The 18,004-nt window shown below is 39.1% G+C and overlaps 1 protein-coding gene across 2 annotated transcripts in view; it reads left to right on the top strand.

Moving 5' to 3' along the window:
* Nucleotides 1–11,102: 11,102 nt before the first annotated feature.
* LOC121417551 (kinesin-like protein KIF21A) overlaps nt 11,103–18,004 on the top strand; it is a 61,085-nt gene continuing 54,183 nt past the window's right edge. For both annotated transcript variants that reach the window (XR_005970384.1, XM_041611289.1), the window contains exon 1: nt 11,103–11,581. Coding sequence is in view for 1 of the 2 variants with exons in the window: in XM_041611289.1 (XP_041467223.1) it covers nt 11,538–11,581 (44 nt within the window). In the remaining variant the exon portion in view is untranslated. The remainder of the gene's footprint in view (nt 11,582–18,004) is intronic.

The following is an 18,004-nucleotide window of genomic DNA, read 5'->3' as shown; positions in this document are numbered from 1 at the left end:
TTAAAAAAATCTAGAAAGCCGATATTCGGATCATTAATTATTTTGCAAGCGTATGAAAGAAACTCATCAGCTTTTCATTGATACTGTACCGGCCGTCACCGTCGCCCTCTACGGTTTCGACCACACCACCCCCACTCCCTTTCACTCTTGACCGGGTATTGGTGGCCATATCACCCCTTAGCAGAAAATAAGATGTTTAATATTTTCAGGATAGTCCGAGCGGTAAGACAGTTGAAAAGGGTGAGGTGGAGGGGAGAGATGAAGAGAGAAAAATAGATGGAAATATGAAAGGAGGTGGTGTTTGTGATTATTTTTGTTCGTTTCAATCAAAGTATATGATTTTAGAATTACAGGCAATGGAACACTTAAGAAAAGAAGACACAATGGTTTGGAGACAAGATTTCAGGTTCAACAAGAAAAACAAAAATTATAATTTTAATAATTCATCATTCTGTACATCAAACAATTATTTCGCCACTGTTACAAATTGTTATTTCAGATTTATGTATTATCATTAATCAACTCTAATACATGTATTTCATTCTTTATTAATTCTTTAAGATAGGGGACTAATATTTCTATATTTCAAATAAACTTGATAATAAATATCGTTGTTGGTGATTAATCAATAGTTCAATATTTGAATGATTTATTCGGGTATATTCTTAGTTGTTAAAAAGTACTTGGGAATTAGTTAATTACCTAATTTGTTTAGGCAATAATAAAGAAACAAGAGTTCCGTCTGGCTAGTTTGAGTTGAGTTGTGTACAAAGGTACGTTGGCCAGTTTAAGTAGTTGGGGCCGTGTCAGAAACTAGTCTGCCCCGAATTATGAAAATTCACTTCTATATATGCGCTCAATGCGTACGTGGGGGAAAGCCTATGCGCGTAGCCGCAGTGCGATGCTGTACAGGAGAGCGGCGCGCCTATAGAACCAACGGACCTCGAAAGTTACAAAATCCAATTAAAATGCTTATTTATACAAAAACTGTAACTGCTATAGTAATAAAAACATAGCAAAAGTTTGCATTATTATTTTATACAATGTAATAAGACATTTTTATTTCAATCTCTTATTTGTAAAGACATTTAATTATAATAAACAATTATTTAAAGAACAATATGAGGATCCGTAGTCATCTTTCTTAGTTTGCGCGTGCGCTGTTTGAACTAACAATCCGATCCTAAGTTAACGGCAAAAGAAGTGTAATTTCAACTATTTCGACCTCTTAAGTAATCACAAGTGAGGGATAGCATAATGAAGGTAAGTAATTTGTTCTCATTTCTGATACTATACATTTATCATAGGCACATATATTTTATAATAATTCTTTTTGAAGTATTTCTTTTACGATTTATAGTTAGATTATGTGAACCGGAACGGCGCGTCGTTCCGCGTCCGCTTTGTTTACATATAAGAGTGTTCATACAGTGTTTCCAAAACCAAGCCTTTTTGCACTAAGCAAACACGGCTGAATAAAATTATACACACAATCCAGACCATAGTTCGTGTTCATACTCCAGACATAAAGATAATCAGAATCTCAATTTGGTTACCTTGAAAATATAACTTACAAAGTGAAACTGGTATAGCACAATAGTGAATTACTCGAGTGAGCAGGAAGAGAAAGAGAGAGGGAGACAGACAAGATAAAAAGGTAAATAGAAGTAGAGATATAGAGGGACTCGAGTTGATTCTTAATATAAAATTAGGTAAACTTAAAATCCTAGTTTGAATCAGGGAGAGGCCCGTTACACAGCCTCCTTCCCTCTAAAAATGCGTCCTCGCATTTTAAAACGTACTTGTATATATAGAATGCTCACATAATAGAGACTTCATATATAAAAAAAAACACCTTACAGACAAAACTTTCATTTTTGGCAATTAACAAACTCGAATCGCCAAGAATTCCAAATGGCATAATGAACAGTCTATTTGGCAGATACAAGAGATGCTTTTAAGTACAATTTCTTAATTTCCTTATATACAAACTTACATATAACATCACCCGATAGGAACCGTCCTATCATCATCATTTCATCAATCAATCACCGCCTCACAATCAATCAATCATTTATTCAAATACTCATTAGCATTTCTTCTTCTGCCAAATGTTGACCAATATTCTCTGAGGTGTCAATTCACCTCGAAAAATTATGTCTAATATTTTCGGCCTCCCAATGAAGTCTTTATCAAAGTGTGCAATAAACTTAGAAATAACATTTATCATCATATTCCTATCAGTGGCGTTACAAAGTTTTTGTTTTGTTTGAGAAAGGAAAGGAAAGAATTAAGAGAACAGCAGGAAGAAGGTGATAGGAAAAGAAGATGACAGAGAGAGCAGAAAACATTCATATATATATATATTTAAATGTACATAATAAAATTGACATGTAAAAACTTCACTCGAATTATTGAAACGGAGAGAAAAGAACGAAAGGACAGAGATAGCGTGCGAGAGTGCAAGGAGGAAACGTTAGAGATAGGTTGGAGGAGGCTTCAGAATTTGCGTACCTTATACTCAAAACGAGTATAAAAGCCTCCTCCGGGAAGATGAAGGGTTTCAACAACCCGAGTGACGCTTTCTTTATTCTGTAAGTTATGAAAATAGCTCTGGGACTCGCCGCATGAGTGGGAACTATTAGGGTTCTTGGACAAAGAAATCCGACACTTTTCCATGAGCTTAGAAATGTGATCTTCAGGGTCGGTAGTTTGCGTGCTCACATCTTCGAAGACCTCCTCCCACTCGGTCTGTGCTACGAGGCTGATGGCGTCTTCTTCGCGGGCTGGGGTCGGATTAGTGGATTTGGCGACTGCTGGAACATCAGGGAGAGAGGGAGTCGGAGCGTCTTTCTCGGGTTCTGCGGGGGTAGGAGCATGGGTGTTGGTGGGTTCAGGAGCTGGAGTGTCAATATGAATGGACATGCTATCGTCGTCGGAGTCATCTAAGGAAACCGGATCTTTGATGGGGGAAATCATCCTGGGAGGGGTTAATGAGGGGAGACGGAGGGCTCTTCGGAACTTTGGGAGGGTGGGACGAGTGGGGTGGCGTACTGTAGGATCTGGACTCAAGCTGGTTAAGCGGTTTACTCTTGTAAAGGATCTGGACGTGTGAGGAGGTGTCTTCCTGTGTGGGGATCGGCTCCTGTGATGACGGCTAGCCTTGCTGCCTTTTACTACTTGTCGTTCATGTTTCCTCATCATGTGCCTTCCCAGGACTTCTTTGTGGGCTGTTTTGTAACTGCAAAATTCGCAATCAAACGTCATGACGATCTAAGGTAATGACACAAAGATTTGTTCAGTGTTTAATAATATTTTAGTAAAAATAATCTGGGGGTTGTCTGTTTCTTTGTGGGTAACGCCTATTTCCGTCCAAAGTTCTGTCGGGGGTATCTGTAGCGACAGAGTTCTGAGTGAGAGTTCTTGGGGTTCTTGGTTTCTTCCAAGCGTCGAGTTCAGGTCCATTGTAGGGTTTCAGTCGATCATAGTGTACGATCTTCTGAGGGGTTCGTGGAGATCGCTGAATTCGATAAGTCACATCCGATAGTTTGGTCATAATCCGAAACGGTCCGTCCCACCGGTTTGTTAGTTTCGGACTTATGCCTTTCTTTCGAGAATCATGTCTAAGCCAAACGAATTGGCCAACGGTGTATGTTGCACTATCAGTTCGCCTGTCATAATTTCTCTTTTGTCGTCGCAGGTTTTTGTCACTTTGTTCTGTTACCCTAACGTACATACTGTCCATTCTATTCCTTAGATCATGAGCGTAATCAGTGTGTAGTTCTGAATCAGGTTGCTCAAACGAAAGATCTACAGGATGGGTAACTTCACGTCCAAACATCATCATGTTTGGGGTTTCTTGTATTGTTTCATGTACAGTGCTACGATACGCGGCAGCAGCAAAAGGAATATATCTATCCCAGTCTTGCTGGTGTTTGTCAGGGTCTATCATTGTTACTAGCATGTTAAGCAAGGTTCTATTGAAGCGTTCGACCATCCCATCCGATTTAGGATTGTACGCAGTTGTCCTAGTTTTCCTAACACCTAGAATCTTACAAACCTCCTTGAATAGGTTCGATTCAAAGTTTCGACCTTGATCCGTGTGTATCTCTATTGGTACACCGTATCGGCAAACAAATTCTTCTACCAATTTCTGAGCCACCGTGTGGGCTTGTTCATCACGAATTGCATATGCTTCTACAAATTTTGTGTAATAATCCGCTATTACCAAAATATATCTGTTTCCATCCTCGGTGATGGGAAGTGGACCTAGAATGTCCAACGCAATCCGTTCCATTGGGCTACCACAGCGTCGTTGCTGTAGAGGTGCTTTTCGTTTCGGTCCGTGCGACTTTCTTCTATTACATGCCAAACATTCACGAATAAAGGACCTAACATCCGCCTTCATTCCTACCCAGTAATAGCGCAACTGAGCGTTCTTCAAAGTTCTGGTGGACCCCAAATGTCCACCAAATACACCCGAGTGCAGTTCCTCTAACACTTCACGAATACTCTTACTTGGCAATACTAGTCGCTTCCTAACAGTTCTACCATTATCCGACTCCCATCTTCGGAAGAGAATCCCGTCGTGGATCTCTAACTGTTCCCAGTGTCCTAATAACACCTTCGTTTTGTACGAAAGAGGCGACATTTCCTCTTTAGTCGGTTTTGTACTTTGTTCTAGAGCTTCGATTACCGGCTTGATATATGGGTCTTCAAGTTGAGCCTTTCTAATCTCAACGTTACTTGTGCTTGTCAATTCAATAACGCAAGTCCGACCGATATCCGTATCCGTTTTCACAAGTTCTACATTACAATCCGATTCCCTACCGCATTGTTTACAAGGTCGTCGCGAAAGTGCATCTGCGTTTGCATGGCTTCTACCAGCCCTATGTACTATTTCAATGTCATATGCACATACAACTTCTAACCAACGCGCGAGTTGACCTTCCGGTTGTTTGAAGTTAGTTAGCCATCTTAAGGCTCCGTGATCTGTTCTAACAGTTACATGTCTCCCGTAGAGGTACTGTTTGAAGTGTTTCAAGTAAGTAACTACTGCCAAAAGTTCCCTCCTAGTTACACAATAGTTTCTTTCTGACTTGCTAAGGACTTTGCTTCCGTAAGCTATCACCCGTACATACCCGTCTTGGACTTGAGATAGTACCCCACCGATGCCGTCGTTACTAGCATCTGTGTCTAAGATAAATTCTCCATCCGAGCGAGGATATGCCAAAATCGGGGCAGACGTTAATCTAAGTTTCAGTTCATCAAAAGCATTTTGACAGGCGGGACTCCATCCGAACCGCCCGGCACGGTGCTTCTCAGTAAGTTGATGAAGCGGTTTCGCAATTGATCCGAAGTCTTTCACAAAACGCCTGTAATATGTAGCCAATCCGAGAAAGCTTCTTACTTCTTTCACATTTGTGGGAGTAGGCCAGTTCTTTATAGCCTCGGTTTTTTCTGTCTGAGTAGATATTCCAAACTGGGACACGAAGTGTCCAAGATAGGAGACTTTGGTTTTGAACAAATGGCACTTTTTCGGTTTCAGTTTCAAGTTTGCTTGCCTAAGTCGGTGAAACACCTGTTTAAGCCTAGCGAGTTCTTCAGGTATTGAACTGCCAAAGACGATCACGTCGTCTAAGTATACCAGGAGTGTTTCCCAGTGCAAACCGGCTAGTACCTTGTCCATTAACCGTTCAAAGGTGGCGGGAGCGTTACATAATCCGAAAGGCATAACGTTCCAAGCGTAAAGACCGCCACCCGCTAAGAAAGCGGACTTTTCTTTTGCGTCGGGGTCGAGTCCAACTTGCCAATATCCGCTGGCCAAGTCAAGTGTTGAGAACCAACGAGCACCTGATAATGCATCAAGTGTCTCGTCGATGCGTGGTAATGGGTACGCGTCTTTGATGGTTGCAGCGTTAAGTTGACGATAGTCGACGCAAAACCTCTGTGTACCATCTTTCTTCCTAACAAGAACTATGTTGGAGGCCCAGGGACTATCCGTAGGTTCAATTAGACCTTTGTCTAATAGTTCTGATACTTGTTCGTTAATCTCAGTTCTCTGACCTAAAGGATGCTTCCTAGGTCGTTGTCTAATGGGATGCTGCGTTCCCGTGTTGATTGGATGTTCAACTAGATTTGTTTTCCCAATATCATTGTCTCCTTTGGAGAAGACGTCCTGAAATTCTATTAGCAAATTTGCTATGTCCTGATGATTTTGTTCAGGAAGTTCTTGGGTGCTTCTATCTAGTAGGTCTTGTAAGTGCTCTGGCACTTTGTCGAAATTAGACCTTGTGTACTTTGGTACAGTTTCAACTTCATTCTCATCTACTACTGTTATTGTACCAAGATTAGTGTCTTTCTTAATCACCTTGTTTGACGGTGATGGATTGAAAATTCTAACAGGAATTTCTTCATTCCCTGTTCTCACCAAAGTTCTAGCAACAATTAAACCACTCTGGGTTAGATGGTTTTTGGCTTTGTCCATCTCTACAATACCCAGTCTATTTGGTTTCAATCTATCTTTTATTTTTCCTCTAATTAGGACTTCACGTCCTGCAGGAATGGTTACTGTTTCTGACGTACTTATACGACAGAATAGGGTTTCCCCGTCATCACGTTCACATTCTATGTCTCCCCACTTAGTGGAAAGTTGGAAAGTCGTAAGATCTAACTTGATACCCATTTTGCACAAATTATCTAGGCCTATAATTCCATCATTGCCTATGTCTGCGACTAACAACTTAGTGAATCCGCAAGTGGGGCCTATCTTTAGTTCAAGTGTTACAACGCCGAATAAGGGAAGAGGGGCGTTATTAGCAAGTTTTGCCCTTTTGTTTGATTCTTGCAATAAAGGCCTATCCTTACTTGGGATATTCTCATACACCTGTTTAGATATATAGGACTCAGAAGCACCAGTATCAATCAGAAATCTATAATCATTGTCATGGATCCTAACTTTAACAAATAAACCATTACAGTTTGAGCTGTTGAAAGGAAGTTTTTCTGCGGTCATTCTATCATAGTTCTCACTCGTAGGTGTTGGGGCCGGTTCTAACGTCGGTTTGGGCGCGCCAATGCCCCCATGGGTGGCCCTATGTCGTTTAAATGACCTCGAGGTTGACTTCGTTGTTGTTCATTAGATCGTGCCTGATGAATGTCAGAGGGCTTCATAAAGCAATCCCTTGCAATATGACCAGGTTTCTGACAAAAGTAGCACGTGATTGTTCGAGATTGGTCATTAGTTCTGGCCCGTCTGTTGCCAGAATATTGCGGTTTATCATGCTTAAGCAAAGCTTGTTCTACAGCAATGTCGATTTTTCTCTGCAAGTCATTTTGACTTGTGTCTTCCTTTCCTACAACTCTATTATGAGTGTTCTTTTTCCAAGAACGCTCAGATTCTGTTATCAGAAACGTTTCTGTTGTGATTGCAGCTTCAATCATTTCATCCAAAGTTTTTGATTTGGCATGGAAGATGCCGGTTCGAATTTCAGGGCTCTGAATTGAATCCATGAAGTGGATTTTAGCCAGACGGTCTATTCCGTCAAAGTCAAAATCGGGGTAGGCTTTTGTTGCCAATTCCCTAATATTTCTCCCAAGTTCTTGGAGAGATTCATTTGGTCTTCTTTTGCGACCACGCAGTTCCATTAGGTAACTTTCTGATTGCTTCGAGGAAGAGAATCTTTGGGATAGCCTATTTTTCAAAGCATCATAAGTCCAGTTTGTTTGCTTTCTTTCATTTAGTAACTTCAGGGCTGGTCCCCTAAGACTAGCGGACAAGTATTTGACTGCTTGTTCATTGTTCCAGTCATTGATCAATTTGCACGAATCGAAGTGAGTTTCATACTCGTTCCAATCCGCACTACCGTCATATTTATCGGGCATTATGTTGGGACGTGAGCTGTTCGCGGTTTGATTAGGTTTTGGGTTAGAATTCTGTTCCAGTTTAGGTTTAGTAGGGCTTGTTATGTCCTTTTGAAGTCCAGAAGACTTCGTTTCGTTTTCTTCGTTGGTTTTGTTGGTAGTGGGTTTGTCGTAGTTCAAGGTTATCTCACTATCAATAGAACTCGTATCACTCATTTCTTCACTAGAAGCGTCAGAATCAATGCTTCGCTTCGTTTTAGTTCTTCTAGTCAAAGTAGTCATTTGTTCCATTAATTGGGAAAGTCTTGAGAGAATTCTAGCTACTTTGCATACTACGATTATTTCTTGACTTAGCTTTCCTACGAGTGGCTTTTTCAGTCTCAGAATCAGTTGAGTCACATTCTGACTCGATTTTCTTACACTCATTCAAATTCTGTTTAAGTTCAACTTGTTCTCCTGAATTATTTATGATCAATTTGGTAGCATCTTCTTCAGTTCCATTACTTTCTACCTGTATTTCCATCCCACTTCTGACACCAGTTTTGTACCGGCCGTCACCGTCGCCCTCTACGGTTTCGACCACACCACCCCCACTCCCTTTCACTCTTGACCGGGTATTGATGGCCATATCACCCCTTAGCAGAAAATAAGATGTTTAATATTTTCAGGATAGTCCGAGCGGTAAGACAGTTGAAAAGGGTGAGGTGGAGGGGAGAGATGAAGAGAGAAAAATAGATGGAAATATGAAAGGAGGTGGTGTTTGTGATAAATTATTTTTGTTCGTTTCAATCAAAGTATATGATTTTAGAATTACAGGCAATGGAACACTTAAGAAAAGAAGACACAATGGTTTGGAGACAAGATTTCAGGTTCAACAAGAAAAACAAAAATTATAATTTTAATAATTCATCATTCTGTACATCAAACAATTATTTCGCCACTGTTACAAATTGTTATTTCAGATTTATGTATTATCATTAATCAACTCTAATACATGTATTTCATTCTTTATTAATTCTTTAAGATAGGGGACTAATATTTCTATATTTCAAATAAACTTGATAATAAATATCGTTGTTGGTGATTAATCAATAGTTCAATATTCGAATGATTTATTCGGGTATATTCTTAGTTGTTAAAAAGTACTTGGGAATTAGTTAATTACCTAATTTGTTTAGGCAATAATAAAGAAACAAGAGTTCCGTCTGGCTAGTTTGAGTTGAGTTGTGTACAAAGGTACGTTGGCCAGTTTAAGTAGTTGGGGCCGTGTCAGAAACTAGTCTGCCACGAATTATGAAAATTCACTTCTATATATGCGCTCAATGCGTACGTGGGGGAAAGCCTATGCGCGTAGCCGCAGTGCGATGCTGTACAGGAGAGCGGCGCGCCTATAGAACCAACGGACCTCGAAAGTTACAAAATCCAATTAAAATGCTTATTTATACAAAAACTGTAACTGCTATAGTAATAAAAACATAGCAAAAGTTTGCATTATTATTTTATACAATGTAATAAGACATTTTTATTTCAATCTCTTATTTGTAAAGACATTTAATTATAATAAACAATTATTTAAAGAACAATATGAGGATCCGTAGTCATCTTTCTTAGTTTGCGCGTGCGCTGTTTGAACTAACAATCCGATCCTAAGTTAACGGCAAAAGAAGTGTAATTTCAACTATTTCGACCTCTTAAGTAATCACAAGTGAGGGATAGCATAATGAAGGTAAGTAATTTGTTTTCATTTCTGATACTATACATTTATCATAGGCACATATATTTTATAATAATTCTTTTTGAAGTATTTCTTTTACGATTTATAGTTAGATTATGTGAACCGGAACGGCGCGTCGTTCCGCGTCCGCTTTGTTTACATATATGAGTGTTCATACAGTGTTTCCAAAACCAAGCCTTTTTGCACTAAGCAAACACGGCTGAATAAAATTATACACACAATCCAGACCATAGTTCGTGTTCATACTCCAGACATAAAGATAATCAGAATCTCAATTTGGTTACCTTGAAAATATAACTTACAAAGTGAAACTGGTATAGCACAATAGTGAATTACTCGAGTGAGCAGGAAGAGAAAGAGAGAGGGAGACAGACAAGATAAAAAGGTAAATAGAAGTAGAGATATAGAGGGACTCGAGTTGATTCTTAATATAAAATTAGGTAAACTTAAAATCCTAGTTTGAATCAGGGAGAGGCCCGTTACAATATACCCTATTTGTAGGCCTACCATATGCGCCACGCATGACCGAATTAATTGATGTTGAGGACAACAGGTGCATGTACCGTACCACTTTCTCCAAGTTTTTGGGAAAGTTATGGGAATGTGTGCTTGTAGAATAAAATGTTTTTCAAAGCAATTTTTTTTAATGAAGGGTCAACACATTCCTCTGAAATGAGGATTGAAAGGTGTCTTATTCACCCACATCTTAAATATGAGCTCCTCTCCCTTGCACACAAAATCAGTAGAAAAATAGCTCGTCTCGATCACCATTGCCGGATCATTGCGCAAGTTGAAGCATCCATCTCGTGTCGAATTCTGCCCTGAAAATCATCAAAATCTTGGGAGTTTTTAAGGGTCCTATACACTGATTTCTTATATTCACAATTAGGGCATGAGGTCTGGGGATGATATTGGCGGCCATTCTACGACATGGAGGGCAACAACTTGATGTCAGAGTTAATTCTCTGACTCTATCGCGAATGATGTTGGAACGATGGACAGGAGCGCTGTCCTGAATCCACCAAAGATGCAGGTACACTCCCGAACTTTTCTCTTTTTGGTTCAGCTGTGGTACGACCCCGGGGTAAGATCTTCTCGTAGATCATTTGTAAGTACATTCGCCCATTATTTCCTCTCCTTGGAGGAAAATGGTCCAATCTAAAGATTTTTGCCAACTCAGGCATTGATGAAAGTATTTGCATCAGCATCTGCCCTTGCATCAAGTTTTCAAAAACTTGGAAAAATGTGGGGGAAATGTGGTATCTGCACTTGTTGTCTTTATAAACATCAAATTAATTAAGTCATGCTTTCTAGTACAGATATAGTATCAATGGAAAACTATTGGTTTTTCTTTCCCATCCATTCAGTATGATTTCACAAAATTAAGTGTGATTCGAATAATAGCCCTCTAGATTTGGATTTCCTTTTCTGAAACGCACATTTTGCCCACACTTTCGAAATATTGGCGTAGCTAGCTAGATTATGTGAAAAAAACTAAAATTCTAAGAGCGCCATCTTGCGGTAGAAGCATATCAGTTCTAACAAGTGGTCTGCGCTAGCTGGCAAGTCGTTGCAAGGAAACGGGAAATTTGGTTTATTCTTATTACCGTTCACTCCGTGTATGGGAGCTGTGACTCATAGGCAAAACGCTTGGCTGCTGTCGGGCAATCTGTATTCTCTTGCCTTTCCGTATTTTATGCAAGTCAGCCTTCAAAACGTTTCGATCAAAGAGTTTTTATGCTCATCAGCGGAGCACCATTGTTGGACCTGCTGGAAGTAGGCTCCCGCCCCCGCACTCCGCAGTCAACCTACCTGCCGCAAGATTCAAGAAGCGTAACGTCGTTATGTCAGTGTTCACAATCGAACAAGTGCGAAGAGATTGAATTGAATTGAGTCAATCTAGTATTATCTGTAGTCATTCCTGTAACGAGCAGTTAACATGCCAGAGAAACAAGATGATACAAGTGTACGAGTGGCTGTTCGGTGAGTAGGCAATGCAGTAGTAACACCGTACAGCCGACTAAGACAGTCCCATGTCCCATTCACTCTCTAACTTTTTTACATAGAATAGGCTATTGCTATTGGACAAACGTTGAAATCTGTGCCTCAGAAAAATGTAGCCAGTGCTTTTCACCTACTAATTTGCTTTCAGCCAATCAGTTGCAAGATAACAATGCAATAGAGGCGCACGGCCAGTTTGGGAGACTGTCTCCCATCTTGGAGATTATCTCCAAAAAGAGTCCAATTACCAATATCAGACTCAGAGACATTTTGTAAAGAATTTGGGTACTGTATCCACTTTCTTTCAGATACAGTCTCTCCAAGACTCCAGTTTGGGAGACCAATTTCCTTTGTTTACATTTCCTGTAAAAGGATTACCTAGATGGCAAATGGAAATGTGATAAGCAGAATCCTCATTAAAAATTACCCCTTTTCAGTTTCACCGTCTACTTTTAAAATTTCCCTTCTATAGTTTTGATAAGGGTTTTTGTTGTCATCCACATGCAAAACAAATGGGCTTCTGACGTCTGAGACAAAGTTTTGGATGGAAAAAATTATGTTCTTGTTGGTGTTTCTTTTCTCCTTTTGACTTTGCAATCAAGTCTGATATGGGAGATTGTTTGTTGTTGTTGTTTGTATTTATTATTATTAATAATACATTTATCATCAGTAGAGGCGCTGGTCAGAAAATTGGGATCGTCCCAGTTTAACAGAGACTGTCTCAGTTTTCAAAGATTTCTCCACACAAGAAATACAGGAAAGTTCATTCACCTGTCAAGTGGCGACATCAGTCGAGCAGGCTAGTCAATGTAAACATATCAGCTTTCATAACAAGATTATTCGGCAAGTCATGAAAAAATAGATGGTGAAATGGGGGAATTAAAGTAACTGTCATTGAATCTATTTTTAGCACACCCAATCCTGGTAATTGCAGTCTATGTCCCGCAGCGGCAGGGGTAAGTGAAAAAAGCTGTCCCCATAAACAAGGATGTTTTGAATTTATGAAGACATGGTTACTTTGTTTTGAATTATGATGATATCCTTGTTTTCTGGGACGAGCCCATGTATTTTACCAGCGCCTCTATTGAATTTGAAGCAACTTTGAAATTTAACGAGTGGTACGATTTTATGTCTCAATTTATGGTGACAATATTTTCTCTGGTTACAAGTGCTCCGGGCTTTATTTTGTGTATTAAAGATATAGGGTTAAAGGGGAATCCAGCCTTGGCCATGAAATGTTGTGTGGGGAAGGAGAAAAATAAATGAAACAGAATGGTGAAAATTTGAAAGAAATCGGACAAGCAATAAGAAAGTTATAGCTGCTTAAAAATTGGGATCACTAATAGTATGTAGATTCCAAATTGGCAACTGGGTAAGTAAATTATGACAAGGGGCAAGGACAACTTTCCCATAGGCCATGTACTTTATTATCAGGGATTTGTGGTTTTCTCCTTAGTACCCACTCCCCTGGGGCAGTAATCTAAAATTCTAAATATAACCCAGGTAGTATATTGTTTAATGTCCTCATGAAAGAAAAATATTATTTGAAATAAAACTTATGGGAAAAATGACTTTTTAGCCATAATATGTAGTGGAGTACATGAAAGAGTAGTCCTTGCCTTACATCACAATTACATCCCATATGCGGCCAATTTGAAGTCTCCATGAATATAGTGATTACCAATATTTACAACTTTTAAAAATTCATAACTTTCTTGTTGTTTGTCCAATATTGTTCAAACTTTCACCTATCAACTTGTCTGATTTTTCTTTTTCTTATAAAAACAAGTTTTTATTTGGGTTGGATTCCCCTTTAACTTAGGATGCCATAGGGTTTTATGTTAGGGTTTTTAAACCCTTTTTAAGGGTTTAGTTTTAGTGTCAAATCCAGGGTTAAGTTCATTATTCCTTTCATAAATTAAAGCACACTTCCTAGGAAGCATTAATAATAATAAAAATATTAATGATAATAATATACAGGTAGGTTTATTTACCCAGGGAAGCCACTTCAGTTCTGAAAACTGTTCTCACAGCGGGCCCTATTATTATTATTACCCCAGGTTTAGCTGGGCTGCATTAAAGCATATTTCCTAGGGGAGTGTTAAATCATACCTCCTGGGGCCCGTTGCATAAAACTTTTTACCTGAGAAAACTCAGGTTGTTTTTACCAGAGTTTTTGCCTTGTGTTAAAGTCAATGGGGGAAATCAGACTAACCTTAGTTTTCAGTTTTTACCAGAGTTTTCTCAGGTAAAAAGTTTTATGCAACAGGCCTCTGGGGGAGCATTAAAGCACACTTCCTTCGGAGCATTCCACCACACTTCCTAGGAGCATTAAAGCACACTTCCTTAGGAAGCATTCCAGCACACTTCCTAGGAAGCATTCCAGCACACTTCCTACGGAGCATTCCAGCACAATTCCTTGGGAGCATTCCAGCACACTTCCTACGGAGCATTCCAGCACACTTCCTTGGGAGCATTCCAGCACACTTCCTTGGGAGCATTCCAGCACACTTCCTACGGAGCATTCCAGCACAATTCCTTGGGAGCATTCCAGCACACTTCCTACGAAGCATTCCAGCACACTTCCTACGGAGCATTCCAGCACAATTCCTTGGGAAGCATTCCAGCACACTTCCTACGGAGCATTCCAGCACACTTCCTAGAGAGCATTACAGCACACTTCCTTGGGAGCATTCCAGCACACTTCCTAGGGAGCATTCCAGCACACTTCCTAGGAAGCATTCCAGCACACTTCCTAGGGAGCATTCCAGCACACTTCCTAGGGAGCATTCCAGCACACTTCCTAGGAAGCATTCCAGCACACTTCCTAGGGAGCATTCCAGCACACTTCCTAGGAAGCATTCCAGCACACTTCCTAGGAAGCATTCCAGCACACTTCCTAGGAAGCATTCCAGCACACTTCCTAGTGAGCATTCCAGCACACTTTCTAGGGAGCATTCCAGCACACTTCCTAGGGAGCATTCCAGCACACTTCCTAGGGAGCATTCCAGAACAATTCCTAGGAAGCAATGCAGCGGAGCATTCCAGCACACTTCCTACGAAGCATTCCAGCACACTTCCTAGGGAGCGTTCCAGCACACTCCCTAGTGAGCATTCCAGCACACTTCCTAGGGAGCATTCCAGCACACTTCCTATGGAGAATCCTATGACTTTGGTAATTGATAGTTGTTCTGATCAAGCCAGGAGTTATAAACAGATGGAGTGACAACAGTTGATGAAATAGGGAACCATCAGGCATTTTCTTCAATGATGGGTTTTTCAGAGATCTGAATTTGCCTGACATAAAGGTGTTTTATGCTTTGAATAAAGGTGATATAAAAAAACCTCAGAAAATTGAAAATGGTTTTTACTGTTTTTTTTTCATATCAGTTGACAAATCATTTCACACATGATCATGAAAAGAAAAGAAAAATTAGTCAACAGGAACCATTAAAAAAATGAAATTCATGCATTGATGATGTCACAAATCCAAAACTTTAATTACTTTCATAATCTTTATAAACCTTCACCAATATTTCTTATTTTTTCTGCTTTTTTTTACAGCAAATTTTTCTTCAGGGTGAACTACCCCTTTAATCGTGACTCTCTAATGAAATCATTGTTTGCTCCAACTACTTTCCTATCTTAGACAACTCTTTGAGTACACAGACTGATTCTCATTTACACAAGGGATACAATCACCATACCCACAACCACAACAAATCAATCATTTCCTCCATGTATTAAAGATCATAGTGCACCCTGGAATACATTATAGATAGCGTTATAATGGGAAACGATTAGTTGCACAGTGTCCACTTCTGTATCGAGGATATGTTTCCATGTTTCCCTGAGTCTTCCTATTGGTTACTAGGGCTACCAATCAGAACTAATTGTGATTTTTATTGGTTTGTCTGTAAAAAGATGTGCAGGAATTCACAGAGATACATGTACATTTATGATAGGAAAAGATCTTTAGAATACCGATTAGTGACAATCATAGTGGTGGACTCATCTAAGAGAAATTACAAAATTGATGACAGAAAGCCACCCCTGGGCCCTGTCTTCCCTGCTTGTGATGTCAGTGTGGGACCCCTCTCTAATAATGTAACATATATTCATCAAAAACATTTTTTCTTTTACCTACACAAACTTACTCACGTAGGCCTACTGTAAAATTTGAACCCCCCTTGCTGCGAAGTATGTAATTTCCAATTTCTTTTAACATTTCTCCATTCTGTTTTTCATACCCATTATTATATGGGAATGGTTGGACAATTCTTAGATTCTAGAACAACATTTAACTTGTACTAAAATGTAAACGTTTGACATTGACTGTTTGCAAAGGTATTCTGATTCACTATCGTGTAGAAGTGCAATGAGAAGGAAAGGAGACCAAATTAACATTAATTTCATGAATGAGAAGAGCTTCATCCCTGTTTATTTTCAGTCTCAAGTCGTTTTCACTATGACTCATAATGTGTCCTCACACACTCACTGCTTAGGGCATAATCAGGCATGTTCTCACTGCTGTAAGAACTAAGTATATGTATGTGCTGTACTTGCACATGTACATGTATATTTCAGATCCTGTGCAAATGATTATACAGTGAAAAAAACCCATCCAATGAAAGCGGCCATTTGCAGACTTTTGTTTGATCCTAAACATGTCCTTTTTTTAAGGTCTTCATTGAATTGAATTAAATTGAATTGAATGGAGTCCACAGTCCCAACAAAAAGTTGATTTGAATAAAAGGAGAAAAATCCAACAAGCATAACACTGAAAATTTTATCAAAATTGGATATGAAATTAGAAAGTTATGATATTTTAAACATTTATACACCTGTAAGTACACCAGTGTTTCCACTCTTCCCGAAATTCGGGAAATTTCAGGAAATTTTGACTTTTTCCAGGAAAGGTTCGGGAAATGAAAATATTCCAGGAAATTTCGGGAAATCCAAAAATTACAATTAAACAACAATTAAACGTAGAAACTATCAATATTCATGATATTCAGGTTACATTTTAACAATGTTTTACAGCCATACGTAGCTCAAAATTTTCCGCTCGCGCTCCGCGCTCGCATCTGTAATTTTGTTCCTTTTTTTAAAGAGGGCGTGAACAAAATAAAATGCTAAAATCCTTGATTTTGGCCACCTAGGCTGAATTTAGGCTCGCTGTATTATTGCCCGATTTTCGTTTAAAATCAAATTTGAAAATTCCAGGAAATATCTATGAATTTCAGGAAATTTGGGATTCAGTTTCGGGAAATTTATTTTTGAGCTGTGGAAACACTGAAGTACATCCTGAACAGTATTTAATTATATATGAAAAATAAAATATTATTTCTCCTCATTGTCAAGTGGATTAATTCCTCCCTGAACATGTGGAATTAACATTGTTTGATACTTCATCGTTCAGTCAAATTTTCAGCATTATGCTACTTTGATTTTCTCTATTTATTCAAATCAAAATTTTTGTGGGTTGGACTTGACCTTTAACATCAAACAGGCAGCTTACAGGCTGAAAAAACACATTGCCAGGTTGTACAATTTGCATGTACACTATGGCTGACTGTACAAAAACCAATTAAAGATAAAAGTATGAACATGCCCTATTGCCCTTGCAGCTGTGTGTGAGTGAAATAGAATGGGAAATCAATCACTTCTAACCAGTAAAATACCACATGTTTAAAATAGGCACACAATGATAGAAGTCTTCCCATTCAATTTATGACTAGAATGGGTGAGTTACTGGACATTGCTTGTTGGGTGCTATGCTGTATTATATCTTGATTTACAGAGTGAATCTGATACCCTTTTCATAAACCTATCCTCCAATTAGCCGCCTAAGAGTAATGTGGATAATTCAATAAAAATTGCGTTCATAAACTCCGAAAATAAGCCGCATTATTTTTACGAGCGCCCGTCCTGAAAAAGGCGGATAATCGCCATGACAACTGGACACGCCCCCTCCGATGCGGTTGTGTTGGAAAAGGGTGACCTTATGACCGCACCATGGCAATTATCCGCATTATTTGGAAATGCGTTCATAAGCTCAAAATCTTATCCCGATGTCGCTATTATGCGGATAATAGCAGCATCAGAGTAATGCGGATAACTCTTGTCCTCCTCCAATTTTACGACCAAATTATGCTGCTATTAGCCGCCTAATTCATAGTAATTGGGTTTATGAAAGGGGTATGAATGGCTTTACAATTGTTGTAGTAGGAGGAGGCCCTATAGAATTTATATATATATTTATATTTCCCAGCCTCCATGAAATAGCAATTTAACTCTAATGATAATGATGATATAATGATAATAAAGTGATAATAATAATGATAATAATAAATACTGATAGAAATTATTTAATAATAGTTACACTTATAGGGCTTCATACTT

Source organism: Lytechinus variegatus, chromosome 6 (genome assembly GCF_018143015.1).
Source record: "Lytechinus variegatus isolate NC3 chromosome 6, Lvar_3.0, whole genome shotgun sequence".
NCBI classification, from domain to species: domain Eukaryota; kingdom Metazoa; phylum Echinodermata; class Echinoidea; order Temnopleuroida; family Toxopneustidae; genus Lytechinus; species Lytechinus variegatus.
This window is presented reverse-complemented; position numbering and strand designations above follow the sequence as displayed.